The following is a 22,302-nucleotide window of genomic DNA, read 5'->3' as shown; positions in this document are numbered from 1 at the left end:
GTCTTCGGATGACCTTACTAAACGGTAAATTACAGCATCATCTGCGAACAACCTAAGAGAACTGCTCAGATTGTCACCCAGGTCATTTATATAAATCAGGAACAGCAGAGGTCCCAGGACGCTTCCCTGTGGAACACCTGATATCACTTCAGTTTTACTCGATGATTTGCCGTCTATTACTACGAACTGCGATCTTCCTGACAGGAAATCACGAATCCAGTCGCACAATTGAGACGATACCCCATAGGCCCGCAGCTTGATTAGAAGTCGCTTGTGAGGAACGGTGTCAAAAGTTTTCTGGAAATCTAGAAATACTGAATCAGCTTGAGATCCCCTGTCGATAGTGGCCATTACTTCGTGCCTCCATTGTGGTTGCACCTACGGTACGGCTATCTGTATCGCTGAGGTACGCAAGCCTCCCCACCAACGGCAAGGTCCATGGTTCATGGGATACATTAGTCCTTACTAATGTAAAATTGTTACCTTCTGAAGAAGACAAATTTACATTTGTCAAAACCTAGTTAAAGAATTTCTTTATCCATTGCAACTGGTCGGCTGTTTATAATTTTATTCCTTTTGTTTGACTCTAATGAGATGTGAAAGTTATATTACAGATACACAAATGCTCTTCCACAGAAATGTTCATAAGACTTACTTTTATATGCACTGGGAGAAGATCTCAGCTGGATTCTACATGTAGTTAATTTATTACATAATGTGTTTGGGGCTGAAGAATATGGTGCGTAGTTCAGTCTTCTTGTTTGTAGTGACACATCTTGGCAAAGCTGCCCTGTAGACACAAAAAGCAATCATGTTAAAAGTCAAGTATTGCGAGAGTAATATTGTTGGAAATCTACCACATCAACTGGTCACAGTTTACTTTGTTAACAGTTACATCATGTTGCCATAAGCTTTTTTCATTTACAACTTTTAACCAATCAAACTGATGGAAAAAGGTTCTCATTGTGCAGAAGGAAAAACCCTTACACTTAACTTTCATGATTTTATGAATAACCTTTAGTCATCATTTTAATAGTTCTTTCATGGACTTTCTTAATCAGTTACATTACTGTACACTTCCACTATCTGAATTACCTGTCCAGAAATTGCCAAGTGCTGCATATAACATTTTGTATATTAGAGCTGGTGGAAGACTTTAATGGAGTTTTGTTGTAATTAGTGTTAGCTGATTTACTAGAGAAATGCTTCTTTAGTTCAAAATATATTTTCACTGTCGGGTAGAGATATCTATGATGATTGTCATTTTGCAGCACTCAAGTCCTTGTATCTACCAGTGTGTGTTAGCAATGAGTATTAATTTCACATACTTCTTGTCATGTCTTAAGTATTTAAAGTGAAATTATTGATGTTTTCTTTTTAGCTGGAAAATATGGAAGGGAGCGCACCACTTGGTACAGCAGGGTCCTCGAGAAATTACCTCCAATAAATTATGTAACTGCTCGAAAGTTGGTTGGCCACCTCTATTTTATACATGAACAATGTGAAAAAAATCGAATGCCAGTTGATAATTTAGCGGCTATTTGGGGACCTACGCTCATGCATGTGGAGGTATGAAACATTAACTTGTGTCACATGTTTTCTCAATATAATTTGTAAAGCAACTAGCTGCGCATAAATAGACGTTTTGAATTTTCTTATGTCCTGTGACTTTTAATGTTCAGTATTAACCCTTTAACTGCTCTGGATGTGTTAACGCACATGCCTTTGTACCTGCCCCTGTGTGTTCTGAATTTTTTCATGTGTACCACCTGTCCTTCTACCCGTTACTCTGAACATGTCTACATGTAGACACATTCAGAGTACCAGGTAGATGGACAGGTGGCATGCGTAAACACGTGCAGAACACACAGGGACAGGTACAAAGGCACACACATTAACACGTCCAGAGCAGTTAAATGGTTAAAAGTGCAAATAAGTGTTTTAAAAATTTGGGTCAGTGTTGATAAGAAAGTGAGTAAAATTCTATATGCCTTTTGAACTTCATGATTTATGGAGCCTAACACTTCATATTACAAGGCATATAAGGAAAGTTAGTACCATTTTGGGAAAAAAAATTCAAACCAGAATTTATTTTCACAAGAAAGATGATTTCTTAAAATATTTTTCTGTGTAGTTGCCACCGTTGTTCAGATATCTGTCATAGCAGGAAACCAACTTTTCTATGCTCTCTTCATAGGAAGACACCACTAGTGAAGACAGCCTTAGCTGAACACCTTTTATTTGTATTGTCATTGCTGACAGATGCCTTGTAACGAAGCACGGTTGCCCACTGTTATCCTGTTTTGGTTTACACTCCTTCAGTAACATAGTTAAGCAATGAACTTTTATTTTTTTTCATTTTCACTACTCAGATTCTGACTACAGATTCTGTGGTTGAGTACGGTTGACTTGACTGAGCATTCCTCTTGTTTTGAATTGCATGCCAAAGTTTTCTCAGTGTTTCACAGTATTGCACCGCACTGACAATTTCACCTGTAGGAAGGAACTCAGTAAGCAGTAAACGATGCAAAAAGCGGTGTTCAGTAGTGGCTGTCTTCACTGACAGTATCTTCTATGAAAAGGCTATAGAAAACTTGGTTTCAGAGTATGACAAATATATAAAGAATGGTGGCAACTAAGTAGAAAAATATTTTAAGAAATGCTGTTTCTTGTAAAAATAAATTCTGGTTTGAAAAAAAAAATTATGATTTTTTTTCCAAAACAGTGTTGACTTTCCAGACATACCTCATAGCTCACATAGCAGGAAGAGGAGGAGGAGAAAACAGAATAGCTATGTAAAAGAAATGTAACAATATTATGAAAAGGATAGGTGCTATTCACCGTATAGCAGAGATGCTGAGTCAGTCACAGGTAGGCACAACAAAGAGACTTTTACAAAATAAGCTTTTGGCCAACAAGGCCTTTGTCAGAAATAGAACACACACACACACACACACACACACACACACACACACACACGACCACAGTCTCTGGCAGCTGATGCCAGACTATGAGCAGCAGAAGCAGCAGCAGCTGTGCATGCTGGGAGAGGCAGCTGGGTGGTGGTGAGGAGGAGGAGGCTGGGGTGGGGAGGGGAAGGGATAGCAGAGTAGGGGTGGGGTTGGTCAAGTGCTGCTGGGGAGTGTGCAGGGATGAGGAGGAGAGAGGTAGGACAGCTGGGAGGTTAGACGGAGGGTGGGGGAGAGAGGTGGGTTAGCCGAAATGGAGAGAAGACTGGATGCAGTGGTGGAATAGAGAGCTGTGTAGTGCTGGAATGGAAACAGGGAAGGGGCTAGATGGGAGAGGACAATGACTAACGGAGGTAGAGGCAGGAGGGTTAGGAGAAAGTAGGATATATAATCAGGAAGAGTTCCCACCTGTGCAGTTCAGAAAAGCTGGTGTTGGTGGGAAGGATCCATATGGCACAGGTTGTGAAGCAGTCATTGAATTGAAGAATGTTGTGGTGGCTCAGCAACAGGGTGGTCCAGTTGTTTCTAGGCCACAGTTTGTCGGTGACCATTCATGTGGACAGACAGCTTGTTTGTTGTCATGCTCACATAGAATGCAGCACCAGCTTGTTGATCACATGACTGGTTTCACAGGTAGCCCTACCTTTGATGGGATAGATGGTGATTGTGACTGGGCCAGAGTAGGTGATGGTGTAAAGATGTATGGAACAGATCTTGCATCTAGGCCTTTTACAAGGATATGAGCCTTGAGGTAAAGGGTTGGAAGGGGCTGAGGTTGTGTAGGGATGGACAAGTATATTGTGTAGATTTGGTGAATGGCAGAATAACAATGTGGGAGGGGTGGAAAGGATAGTGGGCAGGGCATATCTCTTTTCAGGGCACAACGGGAGGTAGTTGAAACCCTGTCGGAGATTGTAATTCAGTTGCTCCAGTCTTGGGTGGTACTGATAACGAGGGCAATGCTCCTCTGTGGCAGGGATAGTGAGACTTTGGGAGGTGGAGGATGACTGGAAAGATAAGGCACGGGAGATATGTTTTTGTACAAGGTTGAGAGGATAATTACGGCCTGTAAAGGCCTCAGTGAGACCCTCTGTACATTTCGAGAGGGACTGCTCATCGTTGCAGGTGTGCCAGACATGAATGCCTAGGCTGTATGGAAGGGACCCCTTGGTATGGAATGGATGGCAATTTTCAAAATGGAGATGTTGCTGGTGTTTAGTAGGTTTGATATGGACAGAAATACTGATGTAGCCATCTTTGAGGTGGTTTGTTGGGTTGAGTAGGACCAGGCGAAGCGGATGGGCGAGGAGGTGTTGAGCTTCTGGAGGAATGTGGATAGAGTGTCCTCACCCTTGATCCAAATCACGAAGATGTCATCAGTGAACCTGAACCACGTGAGGGTTTTGTGATTCTGGGTGTTTATGGAGAATTCTTCTAGATGCCCCACGAATAGGTTGGCATAGGATGCCCACAGCCATACCCTGGATTTGTTTGTAGGTAATGGCTTCAAAGCAGAAGTAATTGTTGGTGGGGATATACTTGGTCATGGCAACTAGGAAGTTTGTTGTTGGTTTGTAATCCAATGGGAATAAGGAAAGGTAGTGTTTAATAGTGGTAAGGCCATGGGAATTAGGGATGTTAGTGTAAAGGGAGGGCTAGCCCCTCTCCCCTCCACCTTCCATCTAACCTCCCGACTCCTTCTGGCTGCCTTATCCTATCTCCACCTCGTCCCTGCCTGCTCCACAGCAGCACTTCACTGTCCTCCACCCCTACTCTGCTGTCCCTCCCCCTCCCTGTCCCAACTTCCTCCATATCCCCACCCAGTTGCCTCTCCCATCACGCATTGCTGCTGCTGCTCGTAGTCGGGCTTCAGCTGCCAGAGACTGTGGTCATGTGTGTATGAGTTGGATTTGCATGCACATGTGTGTGCCTTGTTGGCCAAAAGCTTATTTTGTGACAGTCTTTTTGTTGCGCCTATCTGCGACTCAGCATGTCCGCCATAGTAGCAACTATCCTTTTCATAATATTGTTACATTCCATCCTGGATATTGCTTTATGTACAAGAAATAGTACAGGATACATTTCATGATTCATCTGCAATAGCACAGTTATGGTGTTTTGACATTTGTTGCCCTGCAACCCCCTCATATTTGCAGTGGGCTTGGACAAAGTTTTTGCAAGTTCCAGTATTTGCTAGACAAGTATATTCTACTGTGCACTTCACAGTGGTTTGTAGAGTATTGATTTATATGTAGATATGCAAATCACTAGGAAACACCAACTCTTGCTTTGTTTAATCAACATTTGCAACATGTTTCTTTTGTTGTCTTCTATTTTTCCAGTCAGGATCTCCACCAACTAGCATCCCCCCCCCCTTTTCTCACACCTCCCCCCAATTGTTCATTATAGAGACCCAGTTTTTGTCTATTTACTCCGCAGCTCATGGTCTTGCGGTAGCATTCTCACTTCCCGCGCACGGGGTCCCGGGTTTGATGCCTGGCGGGGTCAGGGATTTCCTCTACCTCAAGATGACTGAGTGTTGTGTGTCTTTCATCGTCATTTCATCATCATTGACTCGCAAGTCGCCGAAGTGGCGTCAGCTAAAAAGGACTTGCAATACGGCGGCCGAATAACCCCGCATGGGGTCTCCCGGCCAACAATGCCATATGATCATTTCATTTTTGTCTATTTACTTTCTAGATCCCAAGCTGTCTTTCCTATCTCTGTCTGACTTATCACATATGCTCCCTGCTGTCTTTGACTTCCCAAGTTTTAAATTTTATGAACATATGGCATTTATTGTCAACTTTGCCTTGCCCAGGGTCTCCCTTGGCTTAGAGTCCCATGTGACACTGCTCCCTATACAATGAATAATCCCACTTCCTGTGACCATTTCCATCCTTTTAGAAATTGCGGTATTCATTAATTTTACTTTGGAACTTAATCTAAGTTTTCAGTTTTGTTGTAGTGATGAAGGTGTGTGTGTTAGAAAAAGAGCAGAAGCTCAAAATTGTGATTTTCTCATGTTGTAGAATAGTGATGTGGCTGGTGTTAGCCTTCTACAGGTAAGTGGTTGCTGGGTCTCAGTTTTCATTTGTTGTTTCCCATCTTGTAATTTCCATTATAGTAACAATATTGAAAGTGAAATTTTTAAAACTGGGTAGTATACTTTTGTATGGCTGCTTGATGAATTTCGAAATAAATCACTTAACAACTATCAGTCGATTTCAAATATGTAGCTTATGGCTTAGAGAAACAACAGAACCAAAAGTATGCCACTGGTAATGAACATTTATGGTTATATGTTGAAATAAGATGGCATCCAGCTACTTCCCTTTGAATGTCTGAGGCCTCACCAAACTAGAGCAAATGACATGTCTTTCCCAGAACGCATGTATACACAAAATATCGATAAGTTACTATGACTGGGCTGCAACTGATATAACTGTTAGTTTTCTCCAATAGTTGTCAACAGGTATGAAATGTTGGAATGAAGCAACCTGTTAGTTTCCCAGTAACACATCAACACTTCTTTCATTTTATGTTTCAACATACAGAAGCTCTTGCTGCATCTCATTATGACTGAACAAAATTATTATTAATCATGTAGGTTGGAAGTGTCACTCTTAACACATCTCCACTGCACGAAAAATCTCTAGGCTCAGTCATGACTAGTTTCTGTTTCTCCTCCTTTGTTGCCACTCCATTTTGTGCTCCCCTCTCACCAGCTTCACACTTCCGTCTCCACATTTGCAGGGTTATATATACACAAGTCGCTAAACTCATAGACACCTTCACATATTATGTATCTCCTTTTGTTCCTCACACTATTTTCTTGATGTTCTTCCCTATACTGCCCCCTATTCTCTCTTTCCTTCATCTTTTTTGCAACATACCATTGCATATGTCCTGTAATACTTTTGTCGGATTGATGACATCACATTGCTCAGAGAATGATATGTTAAATAACATCTTTTGAAAATGTTTTTGTGTAAAGAATTTTCATGTGACAAGATTGAAAATTTTGCAGAAATGTGTCCAGTTGAATTAGTAAATCAGTGCTTGGAATAAAATTGGACTTAGAATTAAAATAATAATTAATTTTTGGATGATCTTTATCAGTATCTATAAGTAAGCATTGTTGTCAGACAAACTATTAATATACCTGTTTTTTGCATGCTGCATATTGTTAAGTCAGAGAGGCGTCAGCAACAGACCTGGCTGTTCTTTTTGAAATGATATGACAGTAAGTAGAGTGAAGTCAGCCACTAGTGACTATTTTATGCTCTATAGATCCATAATTATAGCTATTCTTAAGTATGGGAGACATGTTAACACATCCATCAGCATTCTCTGTTGAGTTGAGAAACATATGACTTTCTCAAAGCTTTGTACATCATAACATTTCTTGGAGTCTACACTACCTGACAGGAATTCTGGAGCACCGACAAGGAAAGGAGGAAACAAAATGAAACTCCATGGGTTGAGAGGGTAAGTGATGCTGTTTCAGTGATTACAAAGTCAAGTAAAATTTACAAAGAACTTAGGAGTATGAGCCTATTTGTCAGTACGACGTTGCACCACCTCTGGCTTGGGTGCATGTACTGGTTCGGTTGTGAAGGGTGTCAAAAAGCCATTGTATCCTCTCCTGAGGCAAGCTGTCCCACAACTGTTGTAATTAGCCATTGATATCCTGGATACTGGCTCTGGGATGGAGTTGACATCCGATGTTGGTCATTCAGAGTAGTGCAGAACAGGGGTTCATTCCTGAACACAATGCAACACTATTAATAAGCAGTCCATGCTTCCCCGTCACTGTGCCACTGTAAATATAGCCATATATGTTTCAGTGTTAATGGCAGCCTATGGATGGGATGGTATTTCCCTAGTCAGGATACTGCTTGTCTCTGACCAGTGGTGTAGGATGACACAAAATATTTGAGGGAGTTCATTGCTTGTTCTTGAATGACAGGCGCAGATGTGAAGCATTACGATGTGTGTGGTGCAAAAATATGGCAGTCCTCCTTTGTGGTGGTCAGACATCCTGGATCATAACTTTGATGATCTATATACCTGCTCTTACATCCCAATGTAGTCCGAAATTGAGCCAGTGTTGCATATGAATGCCCCACAAATCTGGATTTTACATGGGTGGACCAGCTGGCCAAATGGAGACCTACAATGAAGTTCCGTTCAAATACTGTCAGGTAGTAATAACGGTGTCTCATATGAGTGCGTGAAATCTCTGTGTCCTTCACAGTGATCACTCAACATCTGACACCATTAATATCCCTTATACAAGGTCTGTTCAAAAACTTCCAGAAAATTCATAATACCGTGCCAATGACATGTTGGAGTATTTTTTTTTTTTTTTTTTTTTTTTAGTTCCAAAGCCGAAAACCTTGTTGGAAAGATGAAGATTTGTAGTGACAAACAAGATAAAGGAAAATCATGGATGGTGCATTGCACACCCCAACAAGTGGTGTACCGAAACTGCTTCCAGAAGTGGAAACGGTGTTGGGAGCAGTTTTTCTATTGTGAGGAAGAGTATTTCGAAGGAGACCTAGCACAATAAGTAAAACGTAACTGTAGCAAAATTGTGTGGATAAAGTTCCAGAATTTTTTGAGTGGACCATGTATACCCTACCATGCCAGGTAACAACACTAAACACAAACAACACTGATGCAGTCTGGTGACTGTTCTGCCTGCTGCAACTGTAATCATTTGGATACCCACCAATGGCGTGTATTTGCATGAAGTTACATTGACATCCAACAGTTTCTTCTGGATACTTCACTTTATTGTCTAGCGATGTATGTGGGTAATGAATTTGATTGTCTTTGCTTTGTAGAGTCTTACTTCTTTCCTTTAATTCGTTCCAAAACTTAGACTTTCATTTCTCTCTAAACCTTTCATTTTTAGACCATTTCAGATGGAAGCTGCTCAATTATTGAACTTGGAAGTTTATGTTATTTAACTTTTAAGTTTTGACACATAATTTATACTTAAATACTTGAGATAGATTTTAAAAAGATGACAATCATTTATGTATCAAAACTGGGTTATGTTTTAATCTGCTGAAGTTGTATTTTTTATTTTGTTTTATTTTAGTCTGATGACACACTGGATGCTTCCCAGGCTGAAGTTTCTGTTGTGGCAGATCTAATCAGGCATTATCCAGAACTGTTCAGGGTTGATAACGAGGAACTGCAACGGGAGAAACGCATGCTTGAAATCCTAGAGCGCTACCACCATAGCAATAACAACATGTCTGTGAAGCAGACAGGAGAATTTAAAGTCTGGATTCATTTAGAAGCAAAAGATTCTGGAAATTGTGTTAGTGTAACGGTAAGAAATCACCAGTTGATGAATTTTTGTATAGTGAAAACCATTTTTAAAGAATATTTGTTGTCAAGTTCCTTAGCTTGAAGACTGTTTTCATGCAGCTCTCCACATTAATCTATCCTGTGCAAGTCTCTTCATTTATACATAGCTGTTGCATTCTGTGTCCACTTGAAGGTGCTTGCTGCATGTAAGCTTTGGACTCCTTCCACATCTTGTAAACCCCCCCCCCCCCCCCCCCCCCCCCTTCCAGTACTTCTCTCCATTACCGAATTATCTACTGCTTGATACCTGAAGACGTATTCTGTCAGCTAATTCCTTCTTTTAAATCAACTGATGGCATTTTTTTTCTTTCCCAGTCTGATTCCAGCATTCTTCTATACCACCATGTCCCAAAGCTTCTGTTCTCTTTTTATCTGTACGGTTTATCATTCACAATTCACTTCCGTGTGACCAAGGGGTTTACAACTATTTTGTAAGCATGTGTTTGGCAAACACATTCATTAGCAGGCAATCTTTGGGGAACCTCTCACACGTCAGTCTACGCAGGCAAGTAGAGGCTCTGCTTGAGTGGACCTACATAGATCCCTTGCTGTTAATGAGAACTGCACAGATCCTTGCAAAGACAAAAACAAATTTGTAAATAGTATGGGTGGGATGTTAGAGATCACCAGCACCAACAAACTAAGAGCACCTGACAGAATAGTCCCCCTGTAATTTCATTAGGAATACAACAGGTTACCTTAGTCTCTAATGTGACAAAATAAGAAGAGGGATTTTTTGAGAAAGTAGCCCTTTCTACATTAACAAAGTGTTGAAAAGTGTTGGTAGAATTGCAGAGTCAAACAAACAGCTTCACAAGAAAATGCCTTTGGTTGAAACTGCTGTGTTTCACCAAGTGACCAAACCTCCAAATTCTAAGAAATGTCAGTATGTTGTAGTACTAGAGTAGTGCAACACTTAAACTTCAGTAAGGACATTGTAAGCTGTAGAGATGTCATAGACATGGATTCCACTTAACTGCACCGAGCGAGGTGGCGCAGTGGTTAGACACTGGACTCGCATTCGGGAGGACGACTGTTCAATCCCGCGTCCGGCCACCCTGATTTAGGTTTTCCATGATTTCCCTAAATCGCTCCAGGCAAATGCCGGGATGGTTCCTTTCAAAGGGCACGGCCTACTTCCTTCCCCGTCCTTCCCTAATCCGATGAGACCGATGACCTCGCTGTCTGGTCTCTTTCCCCAAACCAACCAACCACTTAACTGCGGAAAGAATGGGAGATGGAAGGCATAACAGAAGTCTGAAACATGATGAAGAGAGTGAGTGGTGAGCTGCATAATACTGTCTCTTTCATCACAGCTTTCAGTTCACGTATCTTTCCATACCCTATCAAGACTGGATTTATTAGAGTGGAGGTAAGATCTTATTTACCCAATCCAATGCTGTGCTCTGAATGTTAAGGAAATTGTCATGTCAGAAAAGGGTGTAATGGCAAGGCAACATGCTGCAGACATGGAAAAGTTGCCCATGAAGCAGTGTCATCATACTTAATGAGAGACGTCTATGTAAATGGCTCAGGTAACCACCTCGCTTGTAGCAGGAATTTCCCAGTGCTTTTAGAAGAAAAGAGAACCAAAAAAGTAAAGTGACCAAGTGAGTTTCATGTACTGAGGCAAAAAAAGAAAATATAGTGCCCAATAACAATTGTTGTCCAACTGCAGTCTGCAGACCACATGCAGCCCATGATTCTCAGCCATATTTTATAATAATATGCATTAGCAACTACGAACTGAATCCACAAACCAACATTAAGAGCTTCTTAAGAGTGCAGTTTTTCTGGTCAATAACAAACAAAGCATTTTAAGAGGTGTCTAATTTTAGCTGCATTGTTGACTTTGGCTGGAAGCTAAAGGCTAAGTTGGCCACTTACTACCTCAGGGGCAGATAGGTAAGTAGCATGCACACTGTGATGTCAGAGGATATGGGATGGATATTTTATCGTTTGTGTTCCAGTATTGATAACTGATGGGTGTGTGTGACCTGCACCGATCAGCTGCTATGGTATAAATTTCAAATGGAAGTAACAGAAATTCATGACTGCCCATTATAGGGACATTGCCTTCAAATGCGGTACATACTTCTAACAAGAAATACGAAAAAGAATTGTTCCTATTGTAGTACAATGAAACAATTAAAACATATAGTAAACATTTATGATCGTGTCTCTTGTTGCAAAATGCATTTAAATATAAGTACATGTACTGTTATTAATCAATTAATCACCCAATTGCACAGACAACACAACAGTACTTCATCAGGCAGTTTCCACAGTTACAGTGTCACAACTTTGGTGGTCACTGAGGCTGGTAGCAACCTGAAACAGTCGACATGAAGTGTTCCAGATGGTGCGTACTTTTTAACAATCAGTACTGGGAACCGGTGGCCAAGTTATCACCCCATTACTATAGCTAGTCTATAGGGGGCTCATAACATATTAATTTATGTAGGTTACCAATTAATAAAAAAAATCAGTAGATTTGTAGCCCAAGGTGCCACCCCACAATGTCAGTATTGGCTCTTGAGCAAGAAAGTTTGATGGCTACTGTCCTACGACCTCTTGTTTTCTCAACTTCCTTTGCTTCCACTCTGAGAAAAGTCGTTGTAAAAGTGAGTGCTGCTACACAAATAAAGGCAGTAGTTATTGGCACAAGTGTGTGTACATGTAAATGTACATCCAATAATTTCCCAGTTACTAAGCTTGCAGTTCCTTCTAAGCCAGTACCAGGAGAGGTTGTTAGCAAACAGCAGACACAACCATCTACCACAAAACTATATGCCTAAAGCTGTTAACGTTATCCAAACAGCCTGCATCATAACAGAAAACAAAAAAAAAAAAGTTCAAATGTGTGTGAAATCTCATGGGACTTAACTGCTAAGGTCATCAGTCACTAAGCTTACACACAACTTAACCAAAATTATCCTAAGGACAAACACACACACCCATGCCCGAGAGAGGACTTCAACCTCCGCTGGGACCAGCCGCACAGTCCATGACTGCAGCACCTTAGACCGAGAAAACAAAATCCACACCCAAAACAGTCATATCCAAAGAGGCATGGCATGGGTTCTATCAGAGAGTAGAAGGATAGTGTTAATCGAGATAACTCTGAAATCAGAAGACAGTACATTATTTCCAAATACCTACTCAAATCTGCACAATTTGGGCAAGAACCTTCATTTTTGAGGATTCAGGAATTGGCCAAGAAATGCTTTAGTAGTATATAGTGGTTTATAAACAAACTTCCACCATTAGTGTATTTATTTTATCAAATTTCACCTCTGTGCCACCAAATTGCAGGGTGTACTGCTCACCAAGGCTGTGGTATTAGATACATCACACACGCCTCCTGGGTCGTGCTAAATGAAAAGCATGTCAGGGAGCTCAGCATTTGGTTGGTGGGTATGGGCTTGGCGACTCCCAGGTTTCCTGGGCAGGGGACTGGTAAGCACCGCCAGTCCTGTGGATCCACAAACTCTGCGCATACTTCAGTGACCACCAAGCAGCTTGGCAGATAGTACTTTGTATATCACAGGGAATGGGGATCTTGTCTTAACCACCTAGACCGTGAGGATGGTACAAATCTCTACTTAAAAAAACGTTTCTCTCCCAATCATAAGGTGTGCTGCATGCCAGTGAGATGAGATGATGCATGGCTGTTGAGGAAGAACAGTTGTTAGCAGGCGACTTCTGGGAACTTGTGGAACGTCAGTTGTAAAAGGCAAGGCAATGGATCTCCTTCTCAAATGATTCCCTAGCATCTCAGGGGACCAAAATTGCTCACAATCACAACAATCTTCAATCTCCTAGTAGGAATGTGCGCCCCTGTAATCCAATACTGTGACAGCACCCAGAAATGGGAGGTCCATGTCATGAATGTGATTCACCATGCTACTGATTCCTCCATTTGTACATCTTCTACTGAAGCTAGAAGAAAAACTGTGTCTTGGTAGAACAAAAAATGTCAGTTGGCAGTTTGAGAGAGGCATATTGCAATACATTGGTTTATGAATAGATCAAGTGGAGACAATCTTGTAGCATTTTGACAAGTGTGGGCTAAAGCTAGATAAATATTCAAGGAGTTAAAATGAATTGTATGGTGAGACTTTTTAACATCTCTTAACCATTCACACCAACAAAGTTGTGGGAATCAGTTTAGGTGATGTCAGGGACTAAAAGTCCAGGTTTGATATCTGCCATATTTGAACAGTAATGTCCTCCAAACAGCACCTAGTGAAATAGTGCAAACAGTGGTGAAACACTTATTGCTTCTGCCAACATAGGGAACACATGCAGAAACACAGACTAGGCTTTTCATCCAACAACACGAAGCCATATAACTGTCCTTTCTCCATATGGTAACTACAACCTGTGTTAAGTGCTGTATGTTTCGCTGCTCCAGGGCCCAGTAGGATTCAAAACTGTATGCTACTACACCTAAGCAAGGAGACAAAAGATGTCCTCTTGTGCCTCTTCAACAAAATTTGGGCTGAACGCTATAACATGGACCCATGGCAGGATTCTCATACCACTTCTAAAGCCAGGGAAGAACAGGTTGTCTCCAGATAGATATAGAATTATTGTGCTCACTAGCTGTATAGGAGAGACCCTTGATGGATGATAAACTGCTGCCTAGTGGGGAATCTCAAAGTGAAGGGATTTCTTGTGTGTTTCAAATAGGGGTTATCGGAAATAGTGGTCCTTGTTTGACAGGTACCAGAGTATCTTGAGCACTTGGTGGTTTTACCAATAGTTCAAAGGAAGGTGGACAGTGTCAGGTGTTCTGTTAGACTCCCAGATTTTATCATTAAAATCTGTTGCCCAGTCACTTCTCAGTGCACTATGTAGAGCTGTGGGTAATCAAGAAGGCACTGAAGCACATGAGACTTCTTGGAAGAGGGAAGTTTCTTGTCTGCATGAACTTTCTTAGTGCTGGGCAAGCTATTCAGCAGATCTTCCCAGCAGATAGGATAGTTCAGACAGTCTAGGCCACTATCCACTTCCTGCACAGGCAGAAGAAAGAGGTGGTCTTCTGCCAGGTACATGGCATAGGGAAATTGAAGGAAATGAGGAAGCTCCACAGAGCAGTGAAAGCAGCCTGTCAGGAAAATAGCATAGTTCAACTTAATTTCCCCCTACAGGCTATCATACCAACGGTGACAGAGTGTGTTGGCAGAGTGGAAAAAGTACTGGCTGGAAGTGGTCAGTTATAAGTTGTAGCCAGACAACTGACTATTCGCTCAAGGTGGACTTCTTTTCGAACTCCCTGAAGGGATAAAGTGGTCCTCACTCATCTTCATATCAGATACTGACCAAAAGATGCATGCTTACCTCTTGATGCATGGAGACCCACCAGAATGCAGTGTTTGTGGCATAACACACGCAGTGCACCATGTTTTAACATCGTGTAATTTGTGTGCTGATAGGAGGGAATCCTTTGGTCTATCGAGTGACTTCCCCCAATTTCAGGTAATGAGGAAACAATAGAAAAAAAATGTTGGTGTTTTGTGTGGCATCAGGACTCCTGTCCCAGTTAAGTGGATGGAGGTTTTAATATGTTTTGGAGTGGCTGGCTCATCCTGTTAGTTACACAATCAACCAGCTATCATACTGCCTTTCAGTGTTTTTTAAGGCTTTTAAATGTGCGACACTGCTATGAATAGATCTACTGGAGAACAAATGTGATTTTTTTTGTTACTTTGGCTGTAGTTATATGGCCTTTGCCTTTCATTTTAACAAGAATAACTACTGATTTACTTATACCAAGATTTCTTAAAAATGCGCTCTTGACCACACTGTTTAGTGCCCAACAATTTTAAATCCATCCACTAAATTACAGCAGTTTCACACCATCATTGTTTGATGATAGATTGCAGGAATGTGACAACAGATTTAGACATTTGGACAGATACATCATACATGAAACCTACTATGAATGAGTGAGAGGAGTTTGTTGTGTATTCCTCCAATCTGTACAATGAGCAAGCAGTAAAGGAAACCAAAGAAACATTTGGGAAAGAATTAAAGTTCGGGAGAAGAAATAAAAACTTTGAGGTTTGCCAGTAACACTATAATTGTATCAGAGACAGCAAATGACTTAGAAGACCACTTGAGTGGAATGGACAGGAGGATATGAAATGAACATCAACAAAAGCAAAACAAGGGTAACAAAATGCAGTCGAATTATATGAGGCGATGTTGAGGGAATTAGATTAGGAAATGAGACGGTAACAGTAGGAAAGAGTTTTGTTGTTTTGGCAATAAAACACTGATGCTGCAGAAGTAGAGAGGATATAAAAAGCAGACTGGCAATGGCAAGAAAAGTATTTCTGAAGAACAGAAATATGATAAAACTGAATATGAATTCAAGTGTTAGGAAGTCGTTTATGGAGATGTGTCTGGAGTGTAGCCTTGTACAAAAATAAAATGTGGACAGTAAGCAGTTCAGATAAGAAGACCCTTTGAAATGTGGTGCTACAGAAGAATGCTAAAGATTAGATGGATATATTGCTTGACTAATGAGGAAGTAATGAATAGAACTGGGGAGAAAAGAAATTTGTGGCATGTTGTTGTTGTGGTTCTCAGTCAAAGGACTGCTTTGATGCAGCTCTCCACACTACTCTACCCTGTGCAAGCCCCTTCATCTCTGAGTAACTGCTGCAAGCTAAATCCCTTAGAATCTGCTTATTGTATTTACTTCTGGTCTCCCTCTACGATTTTACCACCCCCCCCCCCCCCCCCTTCCACACTTCCCTCCAGTACTAAGTTCGTGATCCCTTGATGTCTCAGGATGTGTCCTACCAACCAAACCCTTCTTCTAATCAGGTTATGCCACCAATTTATTTTCTCCCCAATTCTGTTCAGTGCCAACGCATTAGTTACATGATTTACCCATCTAATATTTAGCATTCTTCTGTAGCGCCACATTTTAAAAGCTTCTATTCTCTTCATGTGTTAACTGTTTATTGTCCATGTTTCACTTCCATACATGGCTACACTACATACAAATGCTTTCAGAAAAGACTTCCTGACACTTAAATCTATATTCAATGTCAACAAATTTCTCTTCTTCAGAAATACTTTTCTTGCCGTTGCAAGTCTGTATTTTATATCCTCTCTACTTCGACCGTCATCGATTATTTTGGTGCCCAAATAGCTAACTCATTTACTACTCATTACCTAATCTAATTCCCTCAGTATCACTTGATTCAATTTGACTACACTCCCTTATCCTTGTTTTGCTTTTGTTGATGTTCATCTTATATCCTCCTTTCAAGACACTGTCCATTCCATTCAAGGGCTCTTTGAATTCCTTTGCTGTCTCTGACAGAATTAGTGTCATGATGAAACCTCATAGTTTTTATTACTTTTTTATTACTTCTCCCTGGTCTTACTCCAAATTTTTCTTTGGTTTCCTTTACTGCTTGTTCGATGTACAGATTAAATAACACCAGTGACAGGCTACAACCCAGTCTCACTCCCTTCTCAACCACTGCTTCCCTTTCATGCCCCTTGTCTTGTATTACTGCTGCCTGGTTTTTGTACAAGTTTTAAATAGCCCCTTTCACTCCCCGTTTTTTACTCGCTTGTGGCAGACTTGATTAAAAGACAGGATCTGTTGATAGAATGCATTCTAAGACATCAATGAATCATCAGTTTAGTGGTGGAGGGAAGAGTGTGTGTGTGTGTGTGTGTGTGTGTGTGTGTGTGTGTCTTGCAGTAGTTATTTGGAGATTAAAAGGCTTGCACAGGATAGACTAGCATGGAGAACTCCATCAAACCAGCCTTCAGACTGTAGCTCATAACAATACCACTGGATTATAGACTATATTGCACAACTGTAACAAGAACACCATTGCCATCCATCATGGGACAAAGACTTATGAACATATTCCTTACACAGACCCATTGTGGCCCATAAGAGGACATCGACCACATAATTTTCAGCTGACCTCAGAAATACCACACAGCAACAAGTCTACTGGCCAGTGGCCTTGTTGCAGTGGTTACACCATTTTCCGTCAAATCACCGAATTTAAGCACTGCCAGGCTGGGCTAGCTCTTGGATGGGTGACCATCCAGTCTGCCGAGCACTGTTGGCAAGCAGAGTGCACTCAGCCCTTGTGAGACAAACTGAGGAGCTCCTTGATGGGGAAGTTGTGGTTCCAGTCTCAGAAACTGACGTACGGCTGGGAGATTGCTGTGCTGACCACGTCTCTCCATATCTGCATCCAGTGATGCCTGTGGGCTGAGGATGACATGGTGGCCGGTCGGTACTGTTGGGCTTTCATGGTCTGTTTGGGAGGAGTTTTAGTTTTAACCAGTCTACTGCAACGCTTAGTTCTTTGTGGATAACTGCGTCCCACCAGAATGAGAACACAACTCAACACATGCTGTGTTGCAGATATATATCCGGATTTAATTAATATGCTTAGAGTAAGTTGTGTGTGTGTGTGTATGTTAGAGAGATATGTCTTTTAATTTGTTGCATATCATGTTTTGAAGGCTGGCTGGAAAAAAAACCTCTGAAATGAAATGGAACAGAATACATGGATACATATTCTGATGAAGCAAGAAGCTACTGTACTTCTTCATTCACTGTCCAACATTTGTTACCAAAAAAAGAGATACAGGCATTCGCCCCTCTGTTTAATATCCCATATACTGCAATGGAATGTGAACGGTTTAAGAATACATGTGGAGTAACACAAGATAGGCCTTGTGCTTCTGCATAGAAGAAACTAATTTCAAACCTTCAGACAACCCTCTTTGTAAGAGTTACACCATCCACTTGAAGGATGAAGATGGTGAGAATGCCAAGGGTGGAGTGGCAGTTTCCATCCACTATACAGGGTGGTCAGAAAAGCTTGTAAGGGTGTTGCATGGGAGGTTGTGCTGAGATATAATTGTTAAGCAGAAGACTTGATAAGTTACACCATTTCGGAGTTATTTAGCATTTAAGTTAGTCAGTCAAGTCATAGTGCTTGCAAATTCAAGCAGCCTATCAGAGATAGTGTCATGAAATGTGATCTTCATTTGGATTCCTCAAGCTGAACAAATGTAGCTTTTGCCCACCTATCTTAAATCTATAACTTCAGAAAAAATGCACATCTTAACTGGCAATGAGCTTTGAATGAGTGGTAACTCATGTCTCCCACAGATGTCCGCATTATTGCATTTTTGTGCTTGCAAGTGCTTGAATTTGCATGTGCAACAACATGATTGGCTAACTTCAGTGCTAATAACTTGGAAATGCTGCAGCACATTGAATTTCTTTCTTAGCAATGGTTTCTCAGCACATGCTCCCCTGCAACATCCCTAAAACCTTTTCAGATTTTTTCTGATCACCCTGTACACGCCATTCTAACATTCTTTGTGTGTTACGCTTACCAACTGCTTTCAAGTAGTAGCCGTTCAGGTCTGTACACCATTCAGAGTAACTGTGTAGCATATGTATCTCCAACCTCATCAACATGTGGATATGATGCCTTTGAAGACTTCATCCTTGAAATCGTGCATCTCTTTCTCTTCCTCGCAGATTTCAAACACACCACATGTAGTGTGGCACCTCATATACTTGTCCCAGAGGTTGAGTAATGGAGAGGTTCCTCTTGTTGAATGTCATTTGCTTCTTCAATACAGGGAGAGCGACAAATTTTAGCACTGTAAATGGAACATCCACAGCCATTGCTCTGGCGTTTTGGTCTCCTGCCCTACCCAGTGCTGTTCTTTGGTAAGTCGCAGAGGATTTTCCCTTTATTGACCATTTTCCCATTTGGATCCACCTAACAGATACATAAGCATCTACCACTAGGCCACTTAAAAGTATATTACACAAGTCAACTGGATATTTCAGCAACCTGGCTGTATTCCAGCATCTATGAGTTGGTAGTACATGAAACTAGTGTCATTCACAGGATAGCTGCTGACAAACTCCCAGCCTTTTGCAGTGCTTGCACCAGAACTTAGTGTTTTATCAGAGAGGACAAAAAGCAGTATTGCAAGAATTTTTACAATGTATTAATCACTTCACACCATCAGCAAAAAACATGGGACTTGATGAGAAGGATCGGTGTTGAAGGTAATGCATGCACGACGATCTCCATTCAGAACAAAGATGAAATACTTCAGACTTCTAACATCAAATACTAATAACGATCCTGCTTTCCACTGCTGACAGGAATTAGCTGAGAAGGCACAGTTCCACTTTAGCTTTAGAAACATTGAAGAATACAATGCCTCACAGTACATCATCAGTGCCAAAGTGCACTACAGCATGTTATGACATTTGAATATTCAGGTCAAAGAACCACATCCCCATGGTTTTAACAGAATTTGGTCTGAGGGAAAAACCCAGATTCTTGGAGGGAAGCAATCATGATCTCCCTTCCAAAACCTTGAAAAGATCGTGTCAGCCCAAGTAGTCATCACAGAGTATCACTAACCAGCTGTACAGGGAAGATATTCAAACAAATGATCAGCTTCCACATAGTATGAGTTCTAGAATCCAGCCTTGGGTTACCTTGCACTAAACACTTAGGTAGATGTGAAACTTCGTGACCCTTAAAGATGTGGATGAGATGAGTGCTGCAGACATAGCTTACAGAATGAGTGTTGCGACCCGGACCTTGCCGCATCGTATGAGCAACAAGTGGATGAGCTGGCCAGGCTGAATGGGCCAGCCCCAGCCCACGGGCTCAGTGGAACTGAGGCAGGCTGGTGGGCCAGCAAGCGAGCAGTCCTTTCCTGAGGGGCCAGCCTACCTGCAGTGGGCTGTGGCAAGCCAGCAGTCCACCGTGCAGGGCTTGCACCTGCCACACAACCAGAAAACCAGGAGTTATGGTCACATTTCATTTCGTAGCAGGACCCCTTTAGTTGTCATCCATGGCATCCTTACAGCATAGTGGTATGTTGATGATTTTCTAAACCTCATTTTGTTACCCTTAATGGCAAGCTATTCTGGACTTACATTTCAGCAAGATAATGCCTTTCTGCATAGATGAGAGTTTCTACTCATTATTTTCATGCGTTCTAAAACATATCATGGCCAGCAAGGTCATCAGGTCTCTCCCCAGTTGAGAATCTGTGGAGCATTTTGGGCAGGGCCCTCTAACCCACTCAGGATTTTGACAATCTAATATGCCAATTGGACAGAACTTGACATGGTATCCCTGAGGAGCACATCCAACAACTTTATCAGTCAGTGCAAAGCTGAATAATTGTTTGCAAAAGGGCCAGAGGTGAACCAATGCATTATTGACTTGCCCAATTTGTGAATATCTTTCTCTCAAATAAATCATACAATGTTTTTGAAATTGTAATCATATGGTTATCTATACACATACCTCACATCTATTTATTTCCACCCCATTGGTAATTTATGAATGGTGGGCTCCATGTGGTTCCCAAGTTGTGCAGTGACCGTAAACCATAAAATTATCAAATAAGCGGCAACCAGTCGCAAAATCATGTTTTATTTATTTACTTTTGCAACTTGATTTCAACTCATGAACAGCCATCATCGGGGCTTTAATGTCTGCCTGCTTAGCTGAGTGGTAACGTGCTTGCCTTCCATGCAGCAGGGCTGGGCTTAATTCCTGGCCGGGTTGGAGATTTTTCTCCGCTCATGGACTGGGTGTTGTGTTGTCCTCATCATCATGTATTACTGGCACGCAAGTTGCCTAATGTGGCGTCGACTGAAATAAGACTTGCACTCAGTGGTCGAACTTCCCTGTATGGGGCCTCCCGGCCAACGATGCCACACGCTCATTTCATTTCATAGTGCTGTAATTTGACTGTTCAGTTTCTCTCATGCATGTGTTAATTTCTCCAGTTTACCAAGTTTGAAAAGTGAATTGTTGTTCAAAGTGCCAATAAAATATTTGCATTTGGGAAACTCGTGATACATCCCTACAGGATGATCTTGGTGTCCCAGAACCTGATAACAGAAATGATTTAGTGCTTCTGCTAGAGCCTGGGGTGGTTGCTTTATTTGTATACATCTCTGTCATGATAGTAAATTGAAGACAGTGGGGAGATTGATTTGAATCGGGTTCACTGTCACAACTAAGATACTGAGCCTTAAAAGTTTGCCTTTAGGTATTATCAGGCCTTTCTTTTATGGATGCTTTATATGCCAACCATCCTCATTTATCAGAGCTTTGGACTGATAACTGCTACTACTGATATACAGAATGAAATTTTCACTCTTCAGCAGAATGTGTGCTGATATGAAACTTCCTGGCAGATTAAAACTGTGTACCGGACTGAGACTCGAACTCATTGCAGGCAAGTGCTCTACTAGCTAAGCTAGGCAAACACACTTCACAACCCACCCACACAGCTTTACATCTGCCAGTACCTCATCTCTTACCTTCCAAACTTCACAAGAGCTCTTCTGCAAACTTTACAAGTCAAACACTCCTGGAAGAAAGGAGATTGTGGAGAGGTGGCTTAGCCACAATGTGAGGACAAAGGTCGCAAGTTTGAATCTAGGTCTGATACGCTGTTTTAATCTGCCAGGAAGTTCCATATCAGCACACATTCCATTGCAGAGTGAAAATTCCATTTTGGAAACATCCCCCAGGCGGTTGCTAAGCCATGTCTCTACAATAATCTTTCTTCCAGGAGTGTTAGTCTTGCAAGGTTTGTAGGAGAACTTCCGTGAAGTTTGGAAGGTTGGAGAAGAGGTACTGGTGGAAGTAAAGCTTTGAGGGTGGGTCACGAGTCGTGCTTGGGTAGCTCAGTTGGTAGATCACTTGCCTGTGAAAGACAAAGGTCCCAAGTTCGAGTCTCAGTCTGGCACACAATTTTAATCTGCCAGGAAGTTTCTTACTACTGGTGTACTCAAACCACCAGGTGATTACTGGGGGTAGAATTATACGAGGTGATTTTGATAAATGGGGGAAACCACAGGAACTGGTACCTGGAA

The 22,302-nt window shown here is 41.5% G+C and overlaps 1 protein-coding gene across 1 annotated transcript in view; it reads left to right on the top strand.

Moving 5' to 3' along the window:
• The window catches only part of LOC124795424 (arf-GAP with Rho-GAP domain, ANK repeat and PH domain-containing protein 2), a 144,621-nt gene that overhangs the window by 75,714 nt on the left and 46,605 nt on the right, over positions 1-22,302 (top strand). The window contains exons 6-7 of the mRNA XM_047259452.1: positions 1,382-1,569; positions 9,082-9,318. Coding sequence (XP_047115408.1) covers positions 1,382-1,569; positions 9,082-9,318 — 425 coding nt within the window. The remainder of the gene's footprint in view (positions 1-1,381; positions 1,570-9,081; positions 9,319-22,302) is intronic.

Source organism: Schistocerca piceifrons, chromosome 4 (assembly GCF_021461385.2).
Source record: "Schistocerca piceifrons isolate TAMUIC-IGC-003096 chromosome 4, iqSchPice1.1, whole genome shotgun sequence".
NCBI classification, from domain to species: domain Eukaryota; kingdom Metazoa; phylum Arthropoda; class Insecta; order Orthoptera; family Acrididae; genus Schistocerca; species Schistocerca piceifrons.
This window is presented reverse-complemented; position numbering and strand designations above follow the sequence as displayed.